The sequence below is a fragment of the Choloepus didactylus genome, chromosome 14 (assembly GCF_015220235.1).
Source record: "Choloepus didactylus isolate mChoDid1 chromosome 14, mChoDid1.pri, whole genome shotgun sequence".
In the NCBI taxonomy this organism is placed as follows: Eukaryota; Metazoa; Chordata; class Mammalia; order Pilosa; family Megalonychidae; genus Choloepus; species Choloepus didactylus.
Window position 1 is genome coordinate 11099415 of NC_051320.1, and position 20921 is coordinate 11120335.

Sequence of the window (20921 nt, forward strand, 5' to 3'; positions counted from 1 at the left end):
CTGAATAAAGAGTTTTATTTCTTCTCAATCTGTACACCTTTTATTCCCTTTGCTTTGGCTAGGATTGCCAGTATGATGTTGACTATCATTGGTGGAGGGTGGGGGGAAGACATTCTAGTCAAGTTCTCAATTTTAAGGGGGCAGCATCTAGTTTCTCACCATCAAGTACGATGTCAGCTGTAGGTTTTTTCATAGCTATTCTTTAACAAATTGATTCCTAGCTGAGAATTTTTATCAGGAATAAGTTCTGGATTTTTTCAAATGTTTTTTCTGGATCTATTGATATGATCACATGATTTTTCTTCTTTAGTCTTGTCAGTGTGATGGATTGATTTTCTATTTAACCAGCCTTGTATACCTGAAATAAATCCCTCGGTCTTTTTGTAAATTGTTAGATTCATTCTGCTAATATTTTGTTAAGATTGCTACATCTATATTCATGAGAAATACTGGTCGGTAATTTCCCTTTCTTGTAATGTGTTTGGTTTTGGTATTAGGGTAATGCTGTCCTTGTTGACTGCATTAGGAATTGTTCTGCTTTTATTTTCTGGAAAAGACTATAGGGAATTGGTTATTTCTTCTTTAAATGTTTGCTGGATTCATCAATGAAATTATTTGGGCCTGTTGCTTCATATTTTGGAAGGTTAGCAATTGCTTATTCAATTTCTTTAATAGATCTAGACCTCTTAAAGATTTTCTACTCCTTGCATGTTTCGGTAGATTATGTCTTTCAATCTAAGATATCAAATTTATGGGCATAGAGTTGTTCAAAATATTCCTTTGTTACCCTTTTAATGATCATTAGACCATTAGTGATGGTCCTTCTTTTATTTTATTTTTTTTTTATATTAGTAATTTGTCTTCTCCCTTTTTCTTGGTTAGTCCAGGTAGAAGTTTATCAACTTCATTGATCCTTTTAAAGAACTTGCTTTGGTTTCATTGATTTTTTCTCTACAGTTCTGTTTTTTAATTCCATTTATTTCTGCTAATTTTTTATTATTTTATTTTCTTCTGGATACTTTGTATTTAATTTGTTCTCTTTTTAGTTTACCAAGGCAAAAACTTAGATTACTGATTTTAGATCTTTCTTCTAAGATATGCATTTAATGCTACAAATTTCCCATTCGCTTCTTTAGCTGCATCCTACAAATTTTGGAAAGCTGAATTTTCATTTTCATTCAATTCAAAATAAATTTAAATTTCTCAATACTTTTTATGACCCATGTGTATTTTTAGAAGTGTGGTGTGTAATCTCCAAATATTTTGGGATTTTCTAGCTGACTTTTTGTCTTGGATTTCTAGCTTAATTCCACTTTGGCATGAGAACATACTTTGTATGATTTTTCTTTTTTTTTTAATTTTTAAAGGTTTTATGGTGTTTGGGGCCCAGGATGTAGTCTACCTTGGTGACTATACTCTGTGATTTGGAAAGAACATGTATTCTTGGGTTGTTGGATGAAATATTCTATAAATGTCAATTAGATCCAGTTGATTGTTCAGTTCATCTATATCCTTTCTGAATCTCGGCTTGCCCCCTTCTGATTTTTACATTAATATTTTCATTGGGCAATATATAGAACATTTTCCAAATAAAGAGCATCCTCATTCCTTTTTTAAGCTGCATAACATTCCATTGTGTGGACAAATGATAATTTACTTAGCTGGTCCACTTTTATTTTACATTGGATTGTTTCAAATATTTTGCTATCAAACAGTGTTTCTCTGGGGACTGATGGCTTGACATGCTGAGCCCTGTCTTGGGGCTTACCCCTATGAAGCTTGTTACTGCAAAGGAGAGGCTAAACCTGCTTATAAATGTGCCTAGGAGTCGCCCCTTGAGTGCCTCTTTCTTGCTCAGATGTGGCCCTCTCTCTCTAACTAAGCCACCTTGGTGGGTGATCTCACTGCCCTGTCCCCTACATGGGACCTGACTCCAAGGGGTGTAAATCTCCCTGGCAATGCAGGATATGACTACTGGGGATGAATCTGGACCCGGCATCGTGGGATTGAGAACATCTTCTTGACAAAAAGGGGGATGTGAAATGAAAGGATATAAAGCTTCAGTGGCTGAGAGATTTCAAATGGAGTTGAGAGGTCACTCTGGTGGACATTCTTACACACTATATAGATAATACTTTTTAGGTTTTAATGTTTTGGAATAGCTAGAATTAAATACCTGAAACTACCAAACTCCAACCCAGTAGCCTTGACTCTTGAAGACGATTGTATTACAACGTAGATTACAAGCGGTGACAGTGTGATTGTGAAAACCTTGTGGATCGCACTTCCTTTATCCAGTGTATGGATGGAAGAGTAGATAAATGGGGACAAAAAATAAATGAAAAATAGGGTGGGATGTGGGGGATGATTTGGGTGTTCTTTTATATGTATCTATTTTTCTTATTCTGATTCTTTCTGGTATAAGGAAAATGTTCGAAAATATACTGGGGTGATGAATGCACAACTATATGATGGTACTGTGAACAGTTGATTGTACACCATGGATGACTGTATGGTATGTGAATATATCTCAATAAAACTGAATTTAAAAACAAAAACAAAGTGTTTCTTCACTGAGATTTTTCATTTCTGGAACTTTACATTGTCATTTTCCTCCTTTTCATTATAAGCATCCATGCCAAAGTAAACCCAAATGTTAAAACAAGAAAATCCTTGAAAAAAAGTCACAGAAAGGCAGAATTAAATTTTATTTCACATTGATACAAACCGTGAAAAAGATTTACATTTTCCCACACTACAGCAAAACTTTTCAATGGAATAAGGTATCTTGACCATAAATAAGATGTTTATTTGTATAACTGAATATAACTTTATATTCTTCAAAATAAAAGACAATGTGTTTGTAAATGATTGTTTAAAAGTTTTAAATCCAGACATAAACATATGGCTTAATTATTAACATTCTATATTGTACACTGCCAAATTATTTCCTTTATCAATTAGCACCCATTTATACTGATGCAATTCCATCGTTTTATCAGTTGGAATAAAACCCCAAAACTAGCAATTCAAAATACCAAGCATACACTTCAATTAAATATTAAACTGTGTGGTAATTATACCATATGTATCAAGTTCTGACTACCCTTTATTACCCAGAAATTTGTTTTCAAATAATTTTACAGTAATCTGAAAATACTGACTATATAAAATCAAAGGATTGCTATTTTTATGTTTGCACAAAAACTAAAATATCATTTGATTAAAGTCAAAATTTCAAAGATGTTCACTGGCAGATAAAAACCAAAGCAAAATTTTCTGATGGATTCTAATTTTCCACAGTAGCTGGTTTCAAACATGTACAAAGTAAGTAAAATTAAACTCTATACTACAAGGAGAATCATCTTAGATCAAATCACCTTAGAAATTACAATTTTTAAGATCAAGTCTTAAAATTTCAGAACATAGTAAAGTATGATCTAATCATTCTTCCATTTGATTACAGAAAATTAAAACCACAGAATCATTCTGTTCCCTGAACTAAAGATTCTAATAACTGAGTAAGTCTAAATTTGGACTAAAAAACAGTTAAAGAAATAAGTAGCACAGAAGTTTTAAGTGATGTCTGGTTTCATTATAAGTATAAATACATCATAAATACCATATGTCTGTGATTCAGAATGTCAAATTACAGCATTTATTAACATCTGATGTCTATGGCAGGGAAGCAATACTTGGTCTCCTATGAAGGATAATAAAGGCAGAACACATGCCTTTTCTAGAAAGGAGAAAGAGTATTAAATGGAAATGATAAGAAAAAAAAGTCTGGTCCCCCAAATAAAAGGGCATTAATTGAGGAGAGCAATATTACTCTTTCATTAACACTTAAAAGTATTATCCCTATTATTAGGAATTATATAATACCATCTCATTTTGTACTATCATTTTGATGTATATCAATACCACCTTATTTTGTATTACAATTATTATGTATATATGAATACATACATAAAAATACAGCCACTGTGTGGTGACTAGGCAGTTTGGGAATAAATCCATAGTCTAAGTCATGATGCACTTAAATCATTTATATCTTAATTACTCATTTAAACCTGAACAAATTTTCTCTAAGCATACTAATAACTTCCAAATGATGTAATGAATATTCTGGTTGCAGTATTTTATTATTTTTCTGAATTACATTTGGGAAAAAGAAGCCAGCTGCTTCACCTATTTTAATACTAGTATTACTCTGGGATCACAATATACAGATACATGAAAAGAAACTTAAAAGAACATACATTTCCCATGAGGAGACATTTAGTTTGTGTCACTGGTACGTATTTGCAAAACATTCTAACACTGCAAACAAGAGGTTTCAGGATTGGGCACATTTTAAAAGTTTCTACTCTACTACAGTGATGCTGGTGTACTTCTACCCAAGGCCTCTTAGTGATGTCAATCAACTGACGGTAGGACTTTATCAATGAATTGCTTGATATCCATCATTTCCTGTTTGGAATAAAGTGATTTAATAAGCAGTTATAGAAATCAGAAATCCAATCCCCATTAAAATGTTTCAACCAAAATACCACTATTTCTGTGGTGTGCATAGGTAAGGTGAAATTACATTACTGTTACAATTAAATAAAAAGTAGCAGAGAATGAGGCTTTAATAGGAATTTCAGATCATCTCTTATTATTATATTATTGCAGAATCAAATTGGAGTTCCCATCAATTATCTAGTCCTATGAAAACAGTGTGCATTTTCCTATACTTAAATTGGGGGGAGGGGGGTTTTAAAGGTGGAACCATTACCAGTACCTATACTGAGAAGTCTCAATGAGTATACAATTATTGATAACTAAACATCAGTGAATAAGCCTAGCTTTTAACATTACCTCATTAGAATAAAATGCTAAATCCATGTCATAAAATATTTGTGCTTTCATAAGGAATTACTTAAAACCAACCATTTGAAAGTGAGCATATATCTTACAATAGGCCTGGAAAGATATGAAAATGAAAATATCAAAGATTTATTTATTTAAGACTATTACTATAGACCTCCTAGAAGACTGCTGCACCCGTCTTACCTCCCTCATACCATTCCCAGTTATCTCCAACAGACATCTCTGACAGAACCACAGCATGAATTTGCAGCACCCTATGGCCCTGAAATTTTCCTGTGACACAATCTCCAACCATTCCATCTCTCCTTCTGACCAGTGTTCTCAAATGCAACTGCACAAAGAATCATCTATGGAGCTTTGATCTAAAACACAGCCATACAAATATCCCCCAGCCCTCAATGTACTGAACCAGAATCTGAGCTTGGGCACCTGTATTTTTAAAAGCTCCATGGTAAATGTGATGCAATTGTGGAAAAAAACCGCTATGGAATCCCAGTCCTTCCCTTTCTTCCCTTTCTGGATATAATACTTCGTTATGATTTCACCTCTGTTTTCAGTAACACCCTAGAATTGAGACCCCCCTTCCTTTCTGGATAAATCAAATACCACTTTTTTTTTTTTTCTCCTGCCCTTGAAGCAATGATTTAACCAGGCTGTGAGGTTCCAAAACAGTTTGCTTTGGGCCACCTCAACACTTAGCAATCAAGTTTTATTCTAGGCCTTTCCAAGCCTCCAAACCTACCTAGGCTTCCTTCAACCTTATTAAGTGACCACATCTTCCACTTTACTAAGGAGACAGAGAATATCTAATTATCTAATGTGAGCTTTCTTCTCTATCGCCTTACACTCTGTTTATTATATTTATCTGTCCTCTTCTATCTTGATTCAGAAGCGTTTTTCTCCTTTAAGGAAAGCACTGCCCATCTCAGGACTTGGTTCTATTATATAATCCCTTGAAGACTTTCCCCTATTAATTACCTGCCCTTTATTGCCATCTTCTCCCATCCCCAACCCCATACATGTCTTCCTCCTATCCCATTTTAAAAAAGAGCCTTACTACTCTTTATTCTGCTTTACCAAAACACTTTTCTAAAAGGTTTATACACATTGGCTTTACTTCTGCTTTTCCCTGTCCATTTCATGCAATGCATTGCAATTTGGTTCTATTCCTGCAAACCTCTAAGGTATAGATGACCTATTCCACCTTGATCATTTTCTGAATCATCTGAACCCTTTCCTCCCATTCTGAAATTCTTTCCCCCCATACCCTTATCCAACACTTAACTCCTTTACTTCTTAGCCTAAGTTGATATTCAGTCACCCCCCAAGCTTCTGTCTCTTGGCTTCTTTTCTCATGATATTGTCCCGTAACTCTTCACTGGTCAACAACAGTGGTATTGAATCCAAACCTCTTTCTAGGCTGGACAAGTACTGCCAACATCTTATTTTAAATCATGGGGGTAAAATCTCAATAGGTTCAGTAAACTCAAAATTATCTCCTTCCTGTAATACTAAAACCATTCCTTGTTATCTACTTTATGAACGATATCCTCTTAGTCACTTTGAGCTAAAAATCTAAGTTCTCTTTGACATCTTCCTACTTCAGATAAGTTTGTCAATAAATCTTACTGATTCTGCCCCACGTGTCTTTGGAATATAAATTAGATCACACCTCTCCTTAATCAAACTTCAGTGGCTTACTGCTGCCTAAAGAAAGAAGTCCATCTTCAGCATAATATACATGATTTCTAAAATCAAGTGTCTGCCCCCTCTCTCTTCTATCTTATGACCCCCTGCTTTTCACAGCAGACTTCAGCCAAACTTGGCAGCTTGTTTTTCCTGCCCTACAGACCTTTCTTTGCACACTTGCCATCCAAATCCTACCCATCTTCAATACAACTCGTCCAACATATTCTCAGTGCCTCCTTAGATAAAATTAATCTCACTCTTCTTGGTTTTTCAGAGCACTCTTTTTTAAACTTCTAATACAACACATATCACATTCTGCTTTCCATACAGTTACCTGTATGTATGTCCTCTCCCCTATTAAATTTTTAATTTTAATGAGTTTATTTAACAAGGGAATGCTTATTATTCATCTTTGAATTATGTACAATGCTTGCATGTAAATAGGCAATCCGTAAAGGGTTGAATTAAGTTAAACAAAAAAACAAAAAGAAACCTCTAATCTAATGACCGGCTAACCTATATGATTCAATGTAAATTCCTTAAGCAACTCCTTTAAACCTGAGAATTATCAAATGTTATTTATTTTTAAAATATCACATGGAAGAAGTTGCAAATCATGGCTCTATAATCAATGCTTCTGAACATTTACCTGGTGACATGAACTGTGCATCAAGCCCCCATAGGTTTTGAAGGCTACATTGGCTGGATTTACCAATGTTTTTAGCTTTTCAGTAGTAACGGAACCAAACATTAGGGGGACTAAGGGGTCACAATCTCCATGACACTGGAGGATAGATATGTCTTTATTAGTGCCAGTGATAGGACCCTGCAAAAAAAAAAAAAAGAAGAAGAAAGGAAGGAAGAAAAGGAAATTCATCAAGTAGTGTCATTTATTTAAATCTATAAAGCATTATGCTAGACATTAAAAAATGTCGACAGATATAAATATATATATATATATATATGTATATATATACACACAACATATTACTTACATTACAGGTTTTATTTGGCCAAAGAAAGGAAGTTTCTTCTATCCCTATATTTCCCAAATCTTTTTATTTAAATGTCCATAGAATACATTATTACCCTCCCTTGTATTATAATACAGTATGTCTTCCCAATGAATCAGTTCCCTTGAAGCAGATATCTTCAATCATCTATATATTTTCAATAACTTACTAGTATGTACTAGCTGCATCAAGTTCTTCTCAGCTCTTATTTAACTGGCTTAAATAAATATGAGGGTTAATAAGAAAGCTCCTACTATGCACAAGACACCAAGGAGTTAATACATAGTGGCAAGAAAGAACCCCAGATTTTAAAATAAATTTGAAAGAAAATAATGCCTATGTCTCCCATTTGTACCTAAGGACAATATATTGCTTCACAATGTTGAACATTTAGAAATTATATTCTATGGCAAACGTTCTGCTATCAGACTATACTGAACAGTCAAAATATTATTCCCATGTGTTAAAAAATAGCTCTAGCTTTTATATACATCCTAAAATTTATCAATATCCTTGAATGATATGATTCATGAGAATAGTGATTATTTCTTATTCCAACTTTGTAACCCACAATAAAGACTTTATAACTTACAAATAAAGCCAAGTAATAAATCACACAAGTCAAGAAAACTCTTTTTTAAAAAGTGATGTCCATCTCGCCAACTTATTTGCTTATCTTTTAGCTCAACAATCTACCACTGAATGCATAACTCAGGTTACCTGTGGAAATGAATCCCGAAGTGGAAGCCAGCAACTGAGTGCAATGACACCTGCCAGTTTCTGCTGCGTGGTAAGAGCAGTATATAAAGATAAAGCTCCTCCCTGGAAAAGCAAGCAGGTAGAATCAATGGAACACATAGTGCATTATCAATTTAAAAGATTACTTATTATTAATAATGTCCCTAATACATCACATTGGGGGTGATATCAAATTAAACCATGCAAACCAGTAGAGATACACATAAACCTCACCATGTCCTAAAGGACACTGAGTCTCTACACTGAAGAGCAGAGCAAGAACATATCAATTGCCCGATGAGGCGAGACATGTTGATAGCAGAGTAAAATGCATGCTGTACCACTACTCTCAATTACTGTAATCATTTTCTCCTCAGAAAAATCTTATGCATAAAATCAAATCTAGCCTTAAATTATTCATCATGTGTAGATGTAAGAAAGATGCAAATAACAGAGAAAAAGAGATGAAAGATGGGGGAGTCCTGACGGCTTTCCAATTCTTGGTTCCAGGTCCTCCCTGAGGCCTTGCTTATTCTTCATTTCCTTGATATGATTCCATAGACTCCCTTTCCTTGCTTAAGCTGTTACGAGGTGGTTTCTGTTAAAGGTAACCAGGGAATTTCAAATATATAGACTCCCACCCTGTACTTTCTATTTTGCATGGAGCACTTATTTTGGTACCTACACTTATGTCATAATGCACACTACAATATACATCATCTGTGAATTTCAACAAACACCATATCAATAACATCTCTTTTTACTGTACTGTATCAACAACATCGTCCTGTTGAATGGCAGCTCTAAATTATTCCATAATTCTGACATTTCCCTTATTCGGACAGTATGAACACTAACTAGTTGATTTAGAAGATTTGCAGATCAGAAGTCTGATCTGGGGATGGGTCACAGGGCAAGCATGTGATATGCTGAGGTAAAGATGTAAGTTGTGCAAGATCACTGAGGTCACGGTATCTGTGGAATGCAGAAGGTGGGAGAAAAGGGAGGAAGGAAGAGGCCAAAAATAGACACCACCTATTTATATCTAAAACCTATTTTACAACACTTAAAAAGGGTTTACTAAAACACTAAAAAAGGCAAGAACTTCTTGTATTCTACCCTATTGTACCCCTATCAGTAGTCTTCTCCTAGGACAGGGATTTAAGCTTCCATGACTGGAGTTCTGTTTAAAGAGGCAGAGTATTACATCAGAATCCTAATTACATGTATACTAGAGTTATTTTGAGAAAATACCTTCCATCTTCTCATCAATTTGCTTAAATTTTTAAGGAATAATCTATAAGGTGAAGGCTACTGCAGAACAGACAGAAAACTGGAATAATAAGAGGGTAAGAAGTAGAAATAAATTTTTTTCCAGTCCATTCACACTTAATTCAGCATTAATGGTAATACATCAGTCAACAGTCTACAATCCCCAAGAAAAAAGGACTTCACCACAGCAAAAGGATTAAAACCACGGATGACTTCTAGATAAATATTCTAATGGTACTGACATCCCACCCAAACTTTACCTTACCTGGGAAAATCCTCCCAAAATAATCCTGTTAGAAGGAATTCCATTCTTCACTTCTTGGTCTATCAAAGATTTGACTAAAAACAACATGAAAGTTGATCAGCAATGCTTTCAAGATTAAACTCATTGATACAATCTAAAATAATAGGAAAAAATTCATAGAAAAGCACCAAGTATAGGAAAAACTTGAAGCACTGCATTAAAATACAAAATTAGAAAGTATTTTCATTATAAAGTGTCTCAGATTTTGCAGTGCTGCTGAAACTACATCTTTCGATTTCTTTTTTTGTTCCATAATCCGCAACAGTTCTTTCTCTCATCAAGAGATAGATATTAACTATGGTTGATTCTGCTCATACACATTTTATATTTCTCTCTCTCTCCTCAATGAACCTAAGCATCTGTACCTAAAGGGTATCATTTTTAACTCTTAGTAGTTAAATAGATTATGCCATTTGTGATTTATAATCTTTAAACAGTTCATTTTACAAAACCAAAATACCAAAGCATTAATTTCTCTTGCAGCCATTAAATGATGGGGGGAAATAATTGCAGGGGTACTTTTGTTTTTGCAAATTACTCTGATTCAGATCACATCAATATAACACAAGATAACTCCTGTATAATCAGTCTTGTGCTTTTGGAATAACTGCACCTTTTACAATTAAAAAAAAAACTTCAACTATTTGAAATACTTTCAAACTTACAGGACCGTTAAAAAACAACAACAACAACAACAAAAAACCCCACGCAGAGAACTCCAACATACCCCTAGCCCCCAAATACACAGATCTACCAATTTTAACATTTTGCCACATTTGTCGTATCATTCCATCTACATACCTATCTATCCATCTATCTATCAATCCATTTTCTGAACACTTGAGTGTAGACTGTAAACATCATGCTCCTTGAACACTTAATACTGTCATGTACATTTCCTAAGAACAAGGATATTTACTTATGTCACCACCTTAAGTGCAATTATCAAGTTCAAGAAATTTAACATTGACATAAAGCTTACAGTCTATATTCCAATTTTTTCATACGTCCCAACAGTGTCCATTTGAACCTTTTCCCCTCCCTTGCTAGATCACATCCAGGATCATGTATTACAATTAATTTTTATTGTCTCTTTAGTTGCTTTTTTTTTTGATTGTGGGAACACTTATACAATATAAGATTTCCCATCTCAACCACTCCCTAGCATACCATTCAGCAAGATTAATCACATTCACAATATTGTGGTGCCCTCATCACCTGCTATTAAAAACTTCCCCTTCTCCCCAAAAGAAACCTACACCCAGTACGCATTCCACCCCTGGTAACTTATACTCTAATTTCTACTTTTATCTCCTTTAATTTCTGGCATATTTGCAGTTTTATTTTTTTTAATAAAAAAAATTTTATATTTATATTTCTATAAAAAACATTTTCTTTTATAACAACATTTTACAAAAAACTACACCTTGACTAAAACTTACTTTCTTTTTGTCCCAAGTTTAATTCTTCACTAGATACTAGAGTCTAGACAATGGATTAGAGAACAGTGAGAGAAGCTGAGCTGTGAAAGCACTGGTGGTGAACAGCGTGAGGGGTGGAGGGGGACTGCTGACCGCAGCAGGAGATAAGAAGATGCAGACACAGTAGAAATGGCCCATGTGAGGAGGGTAGGGTGTGGACGGGCTGGTGAGGGTTAACTGCCAGCCAGACCATGAGTTGCATGAACGACTGGCCTTAGGTTCCATAAGATTTCCAAAGACAGCAGTCAGTTGTGGATGGCGAGCTGTGTACAAAGAGGGTGGGGATGGGGGAACCCCACTGCACTCCCCAAGGAAGCTAACCTGGAGGCTTGGGTTCCCTCGCCAGCAGCACCTCCTCACGACCCTCAGAGAGATGCCTTCCTTCCCTAGCTCTGCATCTGGTCCCAATTCTTCCCAATCGGTCATCAGTTCAGAGAAGGAAAAATCAAAGTATTTCATAGGCCAACTCCAGGGTTAGCACGGAACTTCTCACTCGAGTGGCTCAGCAAGACCCTACTCATCTCCACGAGTCCAGCAACATTTACCCAATATCCAAGTACACATCACTGTGAAATACGATTCTTAGACAAAATCCTAACGTTAGGATTTGACCTATTTTTTATTTTATTATGATAAAAATATACATACAACATAAAAATTGCTATTTCAACTATTGTGAAGTATACAATTTGGTACAATTAACCACATTCACAATGTTGTGCTACCATCACCACTACTTTGATCGATTTTTTGATGATCCAAAAAAATCAGTGTCCTTGGCTTGACATTCCTAAATGTACAATGTCTACTGAAAGCATCACCCTTGTTTCAAAGTTCTTAAAAGTTTGTTCTTCTAAAAAAAGGTTAAGAGGCTCCTACTGGGTTTTGTCTTCAAACATTATTTTGGAAAATTTCAACAAATATAAGAGTAGAAAGAGCAGCATGTACAATGACCAGCTTGATGGCCAGGGCTGTTTCACCCAAGCCCAGCAGGCTGCACCTCTTCAGGTTACTCTGAAGCAAATCCCAGCCACTGGATCATCCTATTTGCAAATATTTCTCTTCATCTAAGTAAAAGATAAGGACTCTCCTTTGCGGTTTTTAAAGCTATATTTCTTCTCCCAATAATAGTGTCCTTTATGCTTTTACCCATACAACAAACCAAATTATGTTTATAAAGGAGCACAGAATATTAAACAAAAACCAGGCTTTGGAGTTTGTGTAAGGAGAGTTAGTATTTACTTCCCACGGCTGATAAATGAGGTCATTTATAAGAAACACCTAGCGTGTTAACTAGGTAAGTGCTCAAGCAGTGGCATCTCTTAATAACACCACTCTAAAATTTACCACTAATATCATTTTCATTATATCATTATTTTCATCATTATTTCAAATCCCCTTGAGGAAGAAACTGGCAATCACTATTAGACATTCTGCTCTTTTTTCCATTTGCCTTACGTAAATCAGGCAGAGCTGAAGATTAATAAACGCCATTCCTTTCCGTCTGCTTCAGAGCCATCAGCTATGACATGAGTCCATGTGGACAGCGTGGCAAACAAGTTAGAGTAATCACAAAGGAAGGAAGCCCATGAGGGATTAATACCACCACCGGATCTAAGAATTCTGGGTTGTCATGGGTGTTTCTGAACTTACCATTTTCTGCCGCCTGCTTGATTCCAGGTTCATCTTCCTGTGAACCAGGTGAAAGCCCAATAATATCAAACCTGGAAAACAAGTCAACATCATAACAGAATCACATGCTTCTTAAGAAAATCTATTCTCTGTAAGTACGTTTTACTAAACTTGGAGAAGCCTGGATAAAAAGGGCTAACCAGCGATATTAGCTAGAACACGAAAATCAAATTCAGATGTTCAGCGGGGCCAAATAATTAACCTAAATGTATGAATCTGACATTCTATGTGATGTTCCTTTTACCCCAACTATAGATTCTAATGTTAAAATTTCAGTGTCACATAATTTTAGGGTAAGAACAGCCTAAGAAATTACCTAGCCCAATCTTCCCCCTAAGCATGAATCCCACCCTACAACCCTGAGATGCTGGCAATATAATCTAGCTATTCATTTCCCTCCTTAACTAAATCTCAAGCCAATCCAAGGAAATAAATTACTTTTCTTCATCATGTCACTCTTCCATGCTCTACTTCATATCTGTTGAATGTAGGTATTTACAATGATCTCCCCATCATCTATATTCTACAAAACTTCTTTATCAAGAATTGTAGGTTCACGATAAAAATTGTAGGTACCTCAAAGCAGAAACCAAAGCATTCCACTGGCCCTTTCTACTTGCCTATCAGGTTATATGCTCTCATTATGGTCTCCTGTAATATTAGGTAGAAAATTTGGTTCTGGGATTAGAATTTTGCCAAATAGGGAAGAGGAAAGAATCCAAAGGCTAAGGAGGGTAAGCAATTGTAGAAGTTGCCAAGGATTCTGCAGAAAGGGCAGGTGTGGGTTAGAGAAGGATGGGAAAGCAGAAAGGGGGCAAGAGTATGATAGCCTGGAAGTCCAGATGAGGTCTAGGAACAAGGAGTGATGAAACCGGGAAGCAATGTCAAAGGGTGAACAATTATGCTTATATATAGTTGAGTCTCAAGTAAATGACTTCCAAGATGGGGCAGTTCCAGATGACAACACCCAAGGAAAATCTGTGGATGACTAAAGGAGAATGAAGAGAGTCCCTGGTAGAGAAAAGAGGTCAAGAAAGTGACAAGCCTTTTGTGGTGGTTTGAAGCTGTACGCACCCCAAGAAAAACATGTTCTTAAATGTAATCCATTCCTGTGGATATAAACCCATTGTAAGTAGGACCTTGTGATGAGGTTACTTCATTAAATGTGCCTCACCTCAATCGGAATGGGTCCTAATCCTATTACTGGAGTCCTTTATAAGAGGATGAAATTCAGACAGAGGGAGAGAGAGCCACAGGAAACAAGAGGCTGGGTATCGACAGGAGAGACCAGGAAATGTTGCCAGTGAGAGGAGCCAAGGGTTACCAGCAGCCTGCCCCAGAACGCAACAGTCTTCAGGAAGAAAGCATCACCTTGATGACAACCTGATTGGACTTTTTTCCTAGTCTCAAACTGTGAATGAATCAACTCCCAGTGTTTAAGTCAACCCATTTCACGGTGATTGCTTAAGCATCCTAGGAAATTAAAACACCTGTCAAGCAAAGCCTTGAAAAGGTCCATGACTTTGGATCCTGTGGTCACCTAGAAGTTAAAATGATGGCAGGAGTCAGAGCAGAAAGGAAAATATGACTCAGGTGTCAAACTCGTCATTCTGTGAAAAGGGCTGATGACAGGAGCCAGGCAGTGCAGTGTGGGGAAATCAGAATCTGGAAGTGGCTCAGATGTGCAAGACTGACCCTGCTTCCTGACATAAAGAACACAAGGAATGAGAGGATGTCTTCAGGGAGTGGAAGGGGAAGGTCAATAAGTTGGAAGAGGGAAGAGGAAGTAGCTTATCAGAGGAGCTGCTACATGATATGCAAATGTTTGGTTACGGAAATCAACAAATGTTTGTCAAGCAGTAGGAGATATTTTTCCACAATATTTCTATTCACCCATCCTCTCCTATTTCTCTACCTGTTTGTGCTGCTCCTTAAAATTTTAACTCTGAATCTACAGCATAAAAACCAAATCAAATAAAGGTTAAACTTAATTAGGTAACTTTGGAATTTAAAAATAGCTAATTGAAAACTGCTGTACACAGAAACATTTCCAATAAAAGACAATACAGTGATTTGAAAAAAGAAGGGAAAGTTAAAAAAAAAAAAAAAAAAAAAAAAAAGAAAAAAGACAAACAAGGGGAAAAAAAAAAAAAAAAGATGTAGTGCCCCCTTGAGGAGCCTGTGGAGAATGCAGGGGTACTCGCCTACCCCACCTCCATGGTTGCTAACATGACCACAGACATAGGGGACTGGTGGTTTGATGGGTTGAGCCCTCTACCATAAGTTTTACCCTTGGGAAGACGGTTGCTGCAAAGGAGAGGCTAGGCCTCCCTGTATTTGTGCCTAAGAGTCTCCTCCTGAATGCCTCTTTGTTGCTCAGATGTGGCCCTCTCTCTCTGGCTAAGCCAACTTGAAAGGTGAAATCACTGCCCTCCCCCCTACGTGGGATCAGACACCCAGGGAAGTGAATCTCCCTGGCAACGTGGAATATGACTCCCAGGGAGGAATGTAGACCTGGCACCGTGGGACGGAGAACATCTTCTTGACCAAAAGGGGGATGTGAAAGGAAATGAAATAAGCTTCAGTGGCAGAGAGATTCCAAAAGGAGCCGAGAGGTCACTCTGGTGGGCACTCTTATGCACACTTTAGACAACCCTTTTTAGGTTCTAAAGAATTGGGGTAGCTGGTGGTGGATACCTGAAACTATCAAACTACAACCCAGAACCCATGAATCTCGAAGACAGTTGTATAAAAATGTAGCTTATGAGGGGTGACAATGGGATTGGGAAAGCCATAAGGACCAAACACCACTTTGTCTAGTTTATGGATGGATGTGTAGAAAAGTAGGGGAAGGAAACAAACAGACAAAGGTACCCAGTGTTCTTTTTTACTTCAATTGCTCTTTTTCACTCTAATTATTATTCTTGTTATTTTTGTGTGTGTGCTAATGAAGGTGTCAGGGATTGATTTAGGTGATGAATGTACAACTATGTAATGGTACTGTAAACAATCGAAAGTACAATTTGTTTTGTATGACTGCGTGGTATGTGAATATATCTCAATAAAATGATGATTTAAAAAAAAAAAAAAAAAAAAAAAAAGACAATACAAAAATAGATATATGATATAAACAAAAAGTTCTTACTGAATAAATAAATTCTTACTTACCAAGAAGGCATAGTCATATTCATATTTAATGTTACAGGCATAACTGGCCTATGGAGGAAAGGAAAAAAAAAGGACAAAGTAAGAATAATATAACAAAGTAGGAAATCTGATAAAATATTTCAATTATAAATAAATAATACTCGAGGCTCATAAAAAACTATATGTTACCATTTTTCACATATTAGTCCCCTGAGCAGTTTTATCACACCCATGCCTGTACAATTCTTTTCCCTATGCCCTCCAAAGGTGTCCTGAACCCAGGGCAGCAGCTTAGGAAGGACTGTGCCTGGCAAATGAAGAATGTTTTCCTTTCTTGACATTCTTGTGTTTGATACTTTTAAATTAGACATGAAAAAAAAAACCAGTAACCAAGACTACTGGAAATGTACAAAATACGAGACTCTTGCTAAGGAGTTATTTAGTATGTTTAAGATATATTAAATGCATGACTGTGACTCAAAATTGCCATTTAGTATGTCGTGTGTGTTACAAGATATAAAAACAGCACCCCCCCAACTTACAGAATGCTAGAAGTTGACACCCAAGACACTCCAAGCCTCCCATAATTCAAAATCCCACTATTTTCTGGTTGTACCAAAAAGTAAACAACGAGCAAATGATTTCACCTTTTTAAAAAGCATTTACATTTAAAAAACGGGATGAGGTAGGATTTCTATCTCCCTCAAAAATGCTTCTTCTAGAACTCCTAAAAAACTTGCAGTTGCAAAATAGTTGATAAAATAGTCCTCTGGTTTGTACAAGAAGGAATCACTGATAAGACATGGTATACGATGTTAATCAGACCTGGCTTCTTTCCTGCTACATCAGAAGAGGGACTCGACTCATTTTTAGTTTCTCCATTTTCTGCAGGTAAATCTTCAGTTTCTTGGTGAGTCACTTCAGGCTGTTTTCCCTTTGCTCTCCTTTTCCCTTTTACTCAACACTGTTTGTCTGAAGATTTATCCTCTTCTGCTGCCCTTTCAGGCTTCATTTTCACTTTTGCAGGAGCAGGTTTAGCTGACAATCTTGCCGACCTCCTCTTCCCTTTGCCCATTTTTTTAATTGGGTTTTTTGTGTTTTTGCTGTTTGGATGTAGGAGTTCTTTATATATACAATCACCTGATTTTAGTGACAGACAGAATCAGGACTTGAAACCAAGTTTATCAGACTCCAAAGCTTATGTCCTTATGTTTTAGTTTATGTTCTTATGTTTTAGTTTGCTAATGCTGCAGAATGCAAAACACCAGAGATAGACTGGCTTTTATAAAAAGGGGGTTTATTTGGCTATACAGTTACAGTCTTAAGGCCATAAAGTGTCCAAGGTAACACATCAGTAATCAGGTACCTTCACTGGAGGATGGCAAATGGCGTCCGAAAACCTCTGTTAGCTGGGAAGGCACGTGACTGGCGTCTTCTCCAAAGTTCTGGTTTCAAAATGGCTTTCTCCCAGGACATTCCTCTCTAGCAAGCTTGCTCTTCTTCAAAACGTCACTCACAGCTGCACTCGGTTCCGTCTCTTTGAGTCAGCATGTTTTATATGGCTCCACTGATCAAGGCCCACCCTGAATGGGTGGGATCACACCTCCATGGGAGTATCCCACCAGAGTCACCTCCCACAGCTGGGTGGGGCACATTCCAAGCAAATCTAACCAGCACCAAAACGTCTGTCCCACAAGACCACAAAGATAATGGCATTCGGGGGACACAATACATTCAAACCAGCACACCTTACTATCATGTATCACACTGCCTCTGATCAAAAAATTGGGAAGTGTTTTCAATATGCAAAGATTTCTAATAAAATCTGAAAGGTAAATTTCCTTCAGAGATAATTCATAGATACACTCTGAACTTTACAAATATTTGTAACATCTAAAAGAATTTTTCTGGTTATAAGAGCAACTGACCCCTAAGAAAGCAATATTTTAAATTTCTCAACAAAATAGAAAAGTAAAATAAAACAAAAAATTAACTTAACCAAGAGACCATTTAGTTTTAAAGAATCTACTAAACTTTATTCTTGAACTGAATATTTTAAAGATAAAAATTAGTTATATTTAAATGCTTTTCCTGAAAAGTAAAGCTACACAATCATTCTTCTCCAGATTCTAAATGAAAAGCCTAAAGATTAGAAATACTTACGCATGCGGGCAGATGTATTTGATATGTGAACTTCTGATACCTGCAAAGGCTTCTGCCCATCCATGCCTGGTGGAGAAATTATTTAAATAATGCTGTTAGATTGTTTTAAATGACAATAGACTAGTAACAGAAGAGTACTTAAATTGCGAGGATAAATGCTACTTCTTCAATATTATTAAATTGTGTAACATCAGTGCTATCAAAGCAACAACAACCTAGAAACAACACAACTGTTGTTATTCAAGCTTTACCTACTATAAAGGTTATCTCTCGTGACTGCTGAAAAGTGCTGTGTTCTCTTCATATATACTCACAGAGCTTTACAATTTCCAAAACACAAATAATTTTTTATTTCTTTTAACCTCACAACAAAATGCCTAGTAAATAGTCAAGACAGATAACGTAATTCACATTTTATACAAAGAAAGCCTCAGAGGAGTAAAATAAGTCAGCTGTCTAATATCTCTAATTCTAGTAAAAATGACTTTAGGATAAACAAAATGTGGTATATACATACGATAGAATACTACACAGACACAAAAGGAGAGATATTGTATGTTACCACTAATGTGAAATCCATGAAAAATGTAGAATAAGTGTCTTATAATGTAGAATATAGGGGACCTAGAGATAGACAGAAGCTAGTGAAGGGGGAGTGGAAATTTAATATGTACAGATATGATAATGAGGGTGAACTTAATGGTATGGGAATGGTCAGATGTGACTATGGTTCGTTAATGCGATTATAAGTATCAGTGATGCGCTGCAGGTGAACATGTTTGTAAATGGTTGTTCAAAGGCATGTAACCCAGCCATAGACTTTTTTGATCACACGCCACTAACAAAAGTGATTATGCATGCTTATACAAGTATTTTATTTATAAATCACAAGCATACATTATATATCACATACATTATAAGGCATACATAAAAGGAAGAGATTAAGATAATGAAAATAGTAGTCCCAGCATTTTCTTCTGGCCTCCCATTGGATTGTCACGTTCACCCCATTTGGAGACCACTAGCGTAAACTAGGATAAGCAGAAAGACGGAGAAAAGGGAAACAAAGAGACCCTTAGGAGGACAAAAAAAAAAAAAAAAAAGGCATGTAACCCAGCTAATAGTACCACAAAGCTAAATAAGTGTTAGCATGATATACTTATAAGGTATGACACTGGTGCAGAGGGTTAACAACAGAGTGGTATGGAAAAACTACTCATTACAGATTTAAAGACTATATTTAATAGGCATCTCTTACCAACACTACACTAATACTAGGGATGAATAATTAGCAGCTGATAAGAGTTCTGTGATGTATTATGCTAAGATAATTGTTTAAAGTTGAGAGTGACGATGATTGTACAACAAAGTAAAGATAATGTAAGAAACTGACCATATATCTTGGGATAGAACATATATTAAGTGAAACTGGGAACCCACTACCTAATAAATCAAGCCCTTGACTTTAGGCTTGCTCTTGTGAAATTTAGGGTTGTAAACAGGAGGCTGAGTCCTCCTATCATTATGCCTCAGAGGCACCTCCAGGGAGCCTCTTTTGTTGCTCAGATGCAGCCTTTCTAAGCCCAACTCAGCAAATGAATTCATTAACCCCCTCCCCCAACGAGGGACATGACTCCCAAGGGAATGAATCTCCCCAGCGACATGGGACACAACTCCCAGAAACGAGCCTGGCCCCAGCAGTGAGGGATTGAAAATGCCTACTTGACCAAAAGATGGACTAAAGAAAGGTAACAAGCTGAGGTGACAGTGGCTGAGAGATCCCAAATAGAGTCAAGAGGCTATCCTGTAGGTTTCTCTTATGCAAACTCCAGTTAGACATCCCAAGTGGCTACAGCATGCCATTCCCTCACCAAAAGTAGTCCCTAAATACCTAAGTCCCTACCTGAGATTCTATAAAAGATTCACTCACTAAGTTTTATCTCTCGAAACTTAAATCCATTGGAGTGATCCTATGCCAGACAAGTCCTAAAACCAGAGGCAACAAACTCTTTAAGATCAACGACCAGATGCAGTCCCCTTCCCCATAATGTTGACACTCCTTTTTAATGTGAACAAGTTAGGGTTCTTACTGTCTATCTAGAGATCCGTGAAGATGGAGAGAGAGATTAAGTGAGAAGAAGGGGTAGCAAAAAACAAGGTAAGATTTAACAAAGGTCTGTGAATACTGAAACTTTATATAAATATATATATATATTTAGAAGCTGGGGTGTTGGAATAGCTGGAAGGAGGTAAATAACATGATGGAACTGTAACGTATAACATCCTTTGAAATTTGCTCTATAGCAAATTGTTGAATTGTGCTTTGAAAGTCTTCACCTTAACTATTTATACCCTATATTGCATAATAAGGAAAGAACTGAAACTGTGGAACTGCAACCAATAACAATTTTTGAAATTACCTATATAACTGCTTGTTGAGCTATACATGAAAAGTTAATACCTTTCTGTATTGTATGTTATGTTTTACAATATTGGAAATAGCTGACTTTGTGGAACTATGACCCATGATATTCTTTGAAATTTGCT

At 36.3% G+C, this 20921-nt stretch overlaps 1 protein-coding gene across 1 annotated transcript in view; it reads right to left on the reverse strand.

Annotated features, from left to right (window-relative positions):
• Positions 1–2684: 2684 nt before the first annotated feature.
• LYPLA1 (lysophospholipase 1) overlaps positions 2685–20921 on the reverse strand; it is a 33714-nt gene continuing 15477 nt past the window's right edge. Inside the window, exons 3-9 of the mRNA XM_037803304.1 lie at positions 18375–18440; positions 16233–16280; positions 13026–13096; positions 9853–9926; positions 8298–8399; positions 7214–7390; positions 2685–4473 (exon numbers count right to left, since the gene is read on the reverse strand). Of these exons, the coding sequence (XP_037659232.1) occupies positions 4420–4473; positions 7214–7390; positions 8298–8399; positions 9853–9926; positions 13026–13096; positions 16233–16280; positions 18375–18440 (592 nt within the window). The 3' untranslated portion in view covers positions 2685–4419. The remainder of the gene's footprint in view (positions 4474–7213; positions 7391–8297; positions 8400–9852; positions 9927–13025; positions 13097–16232; positions 16281–18374; positions 18441–20921) is intronic.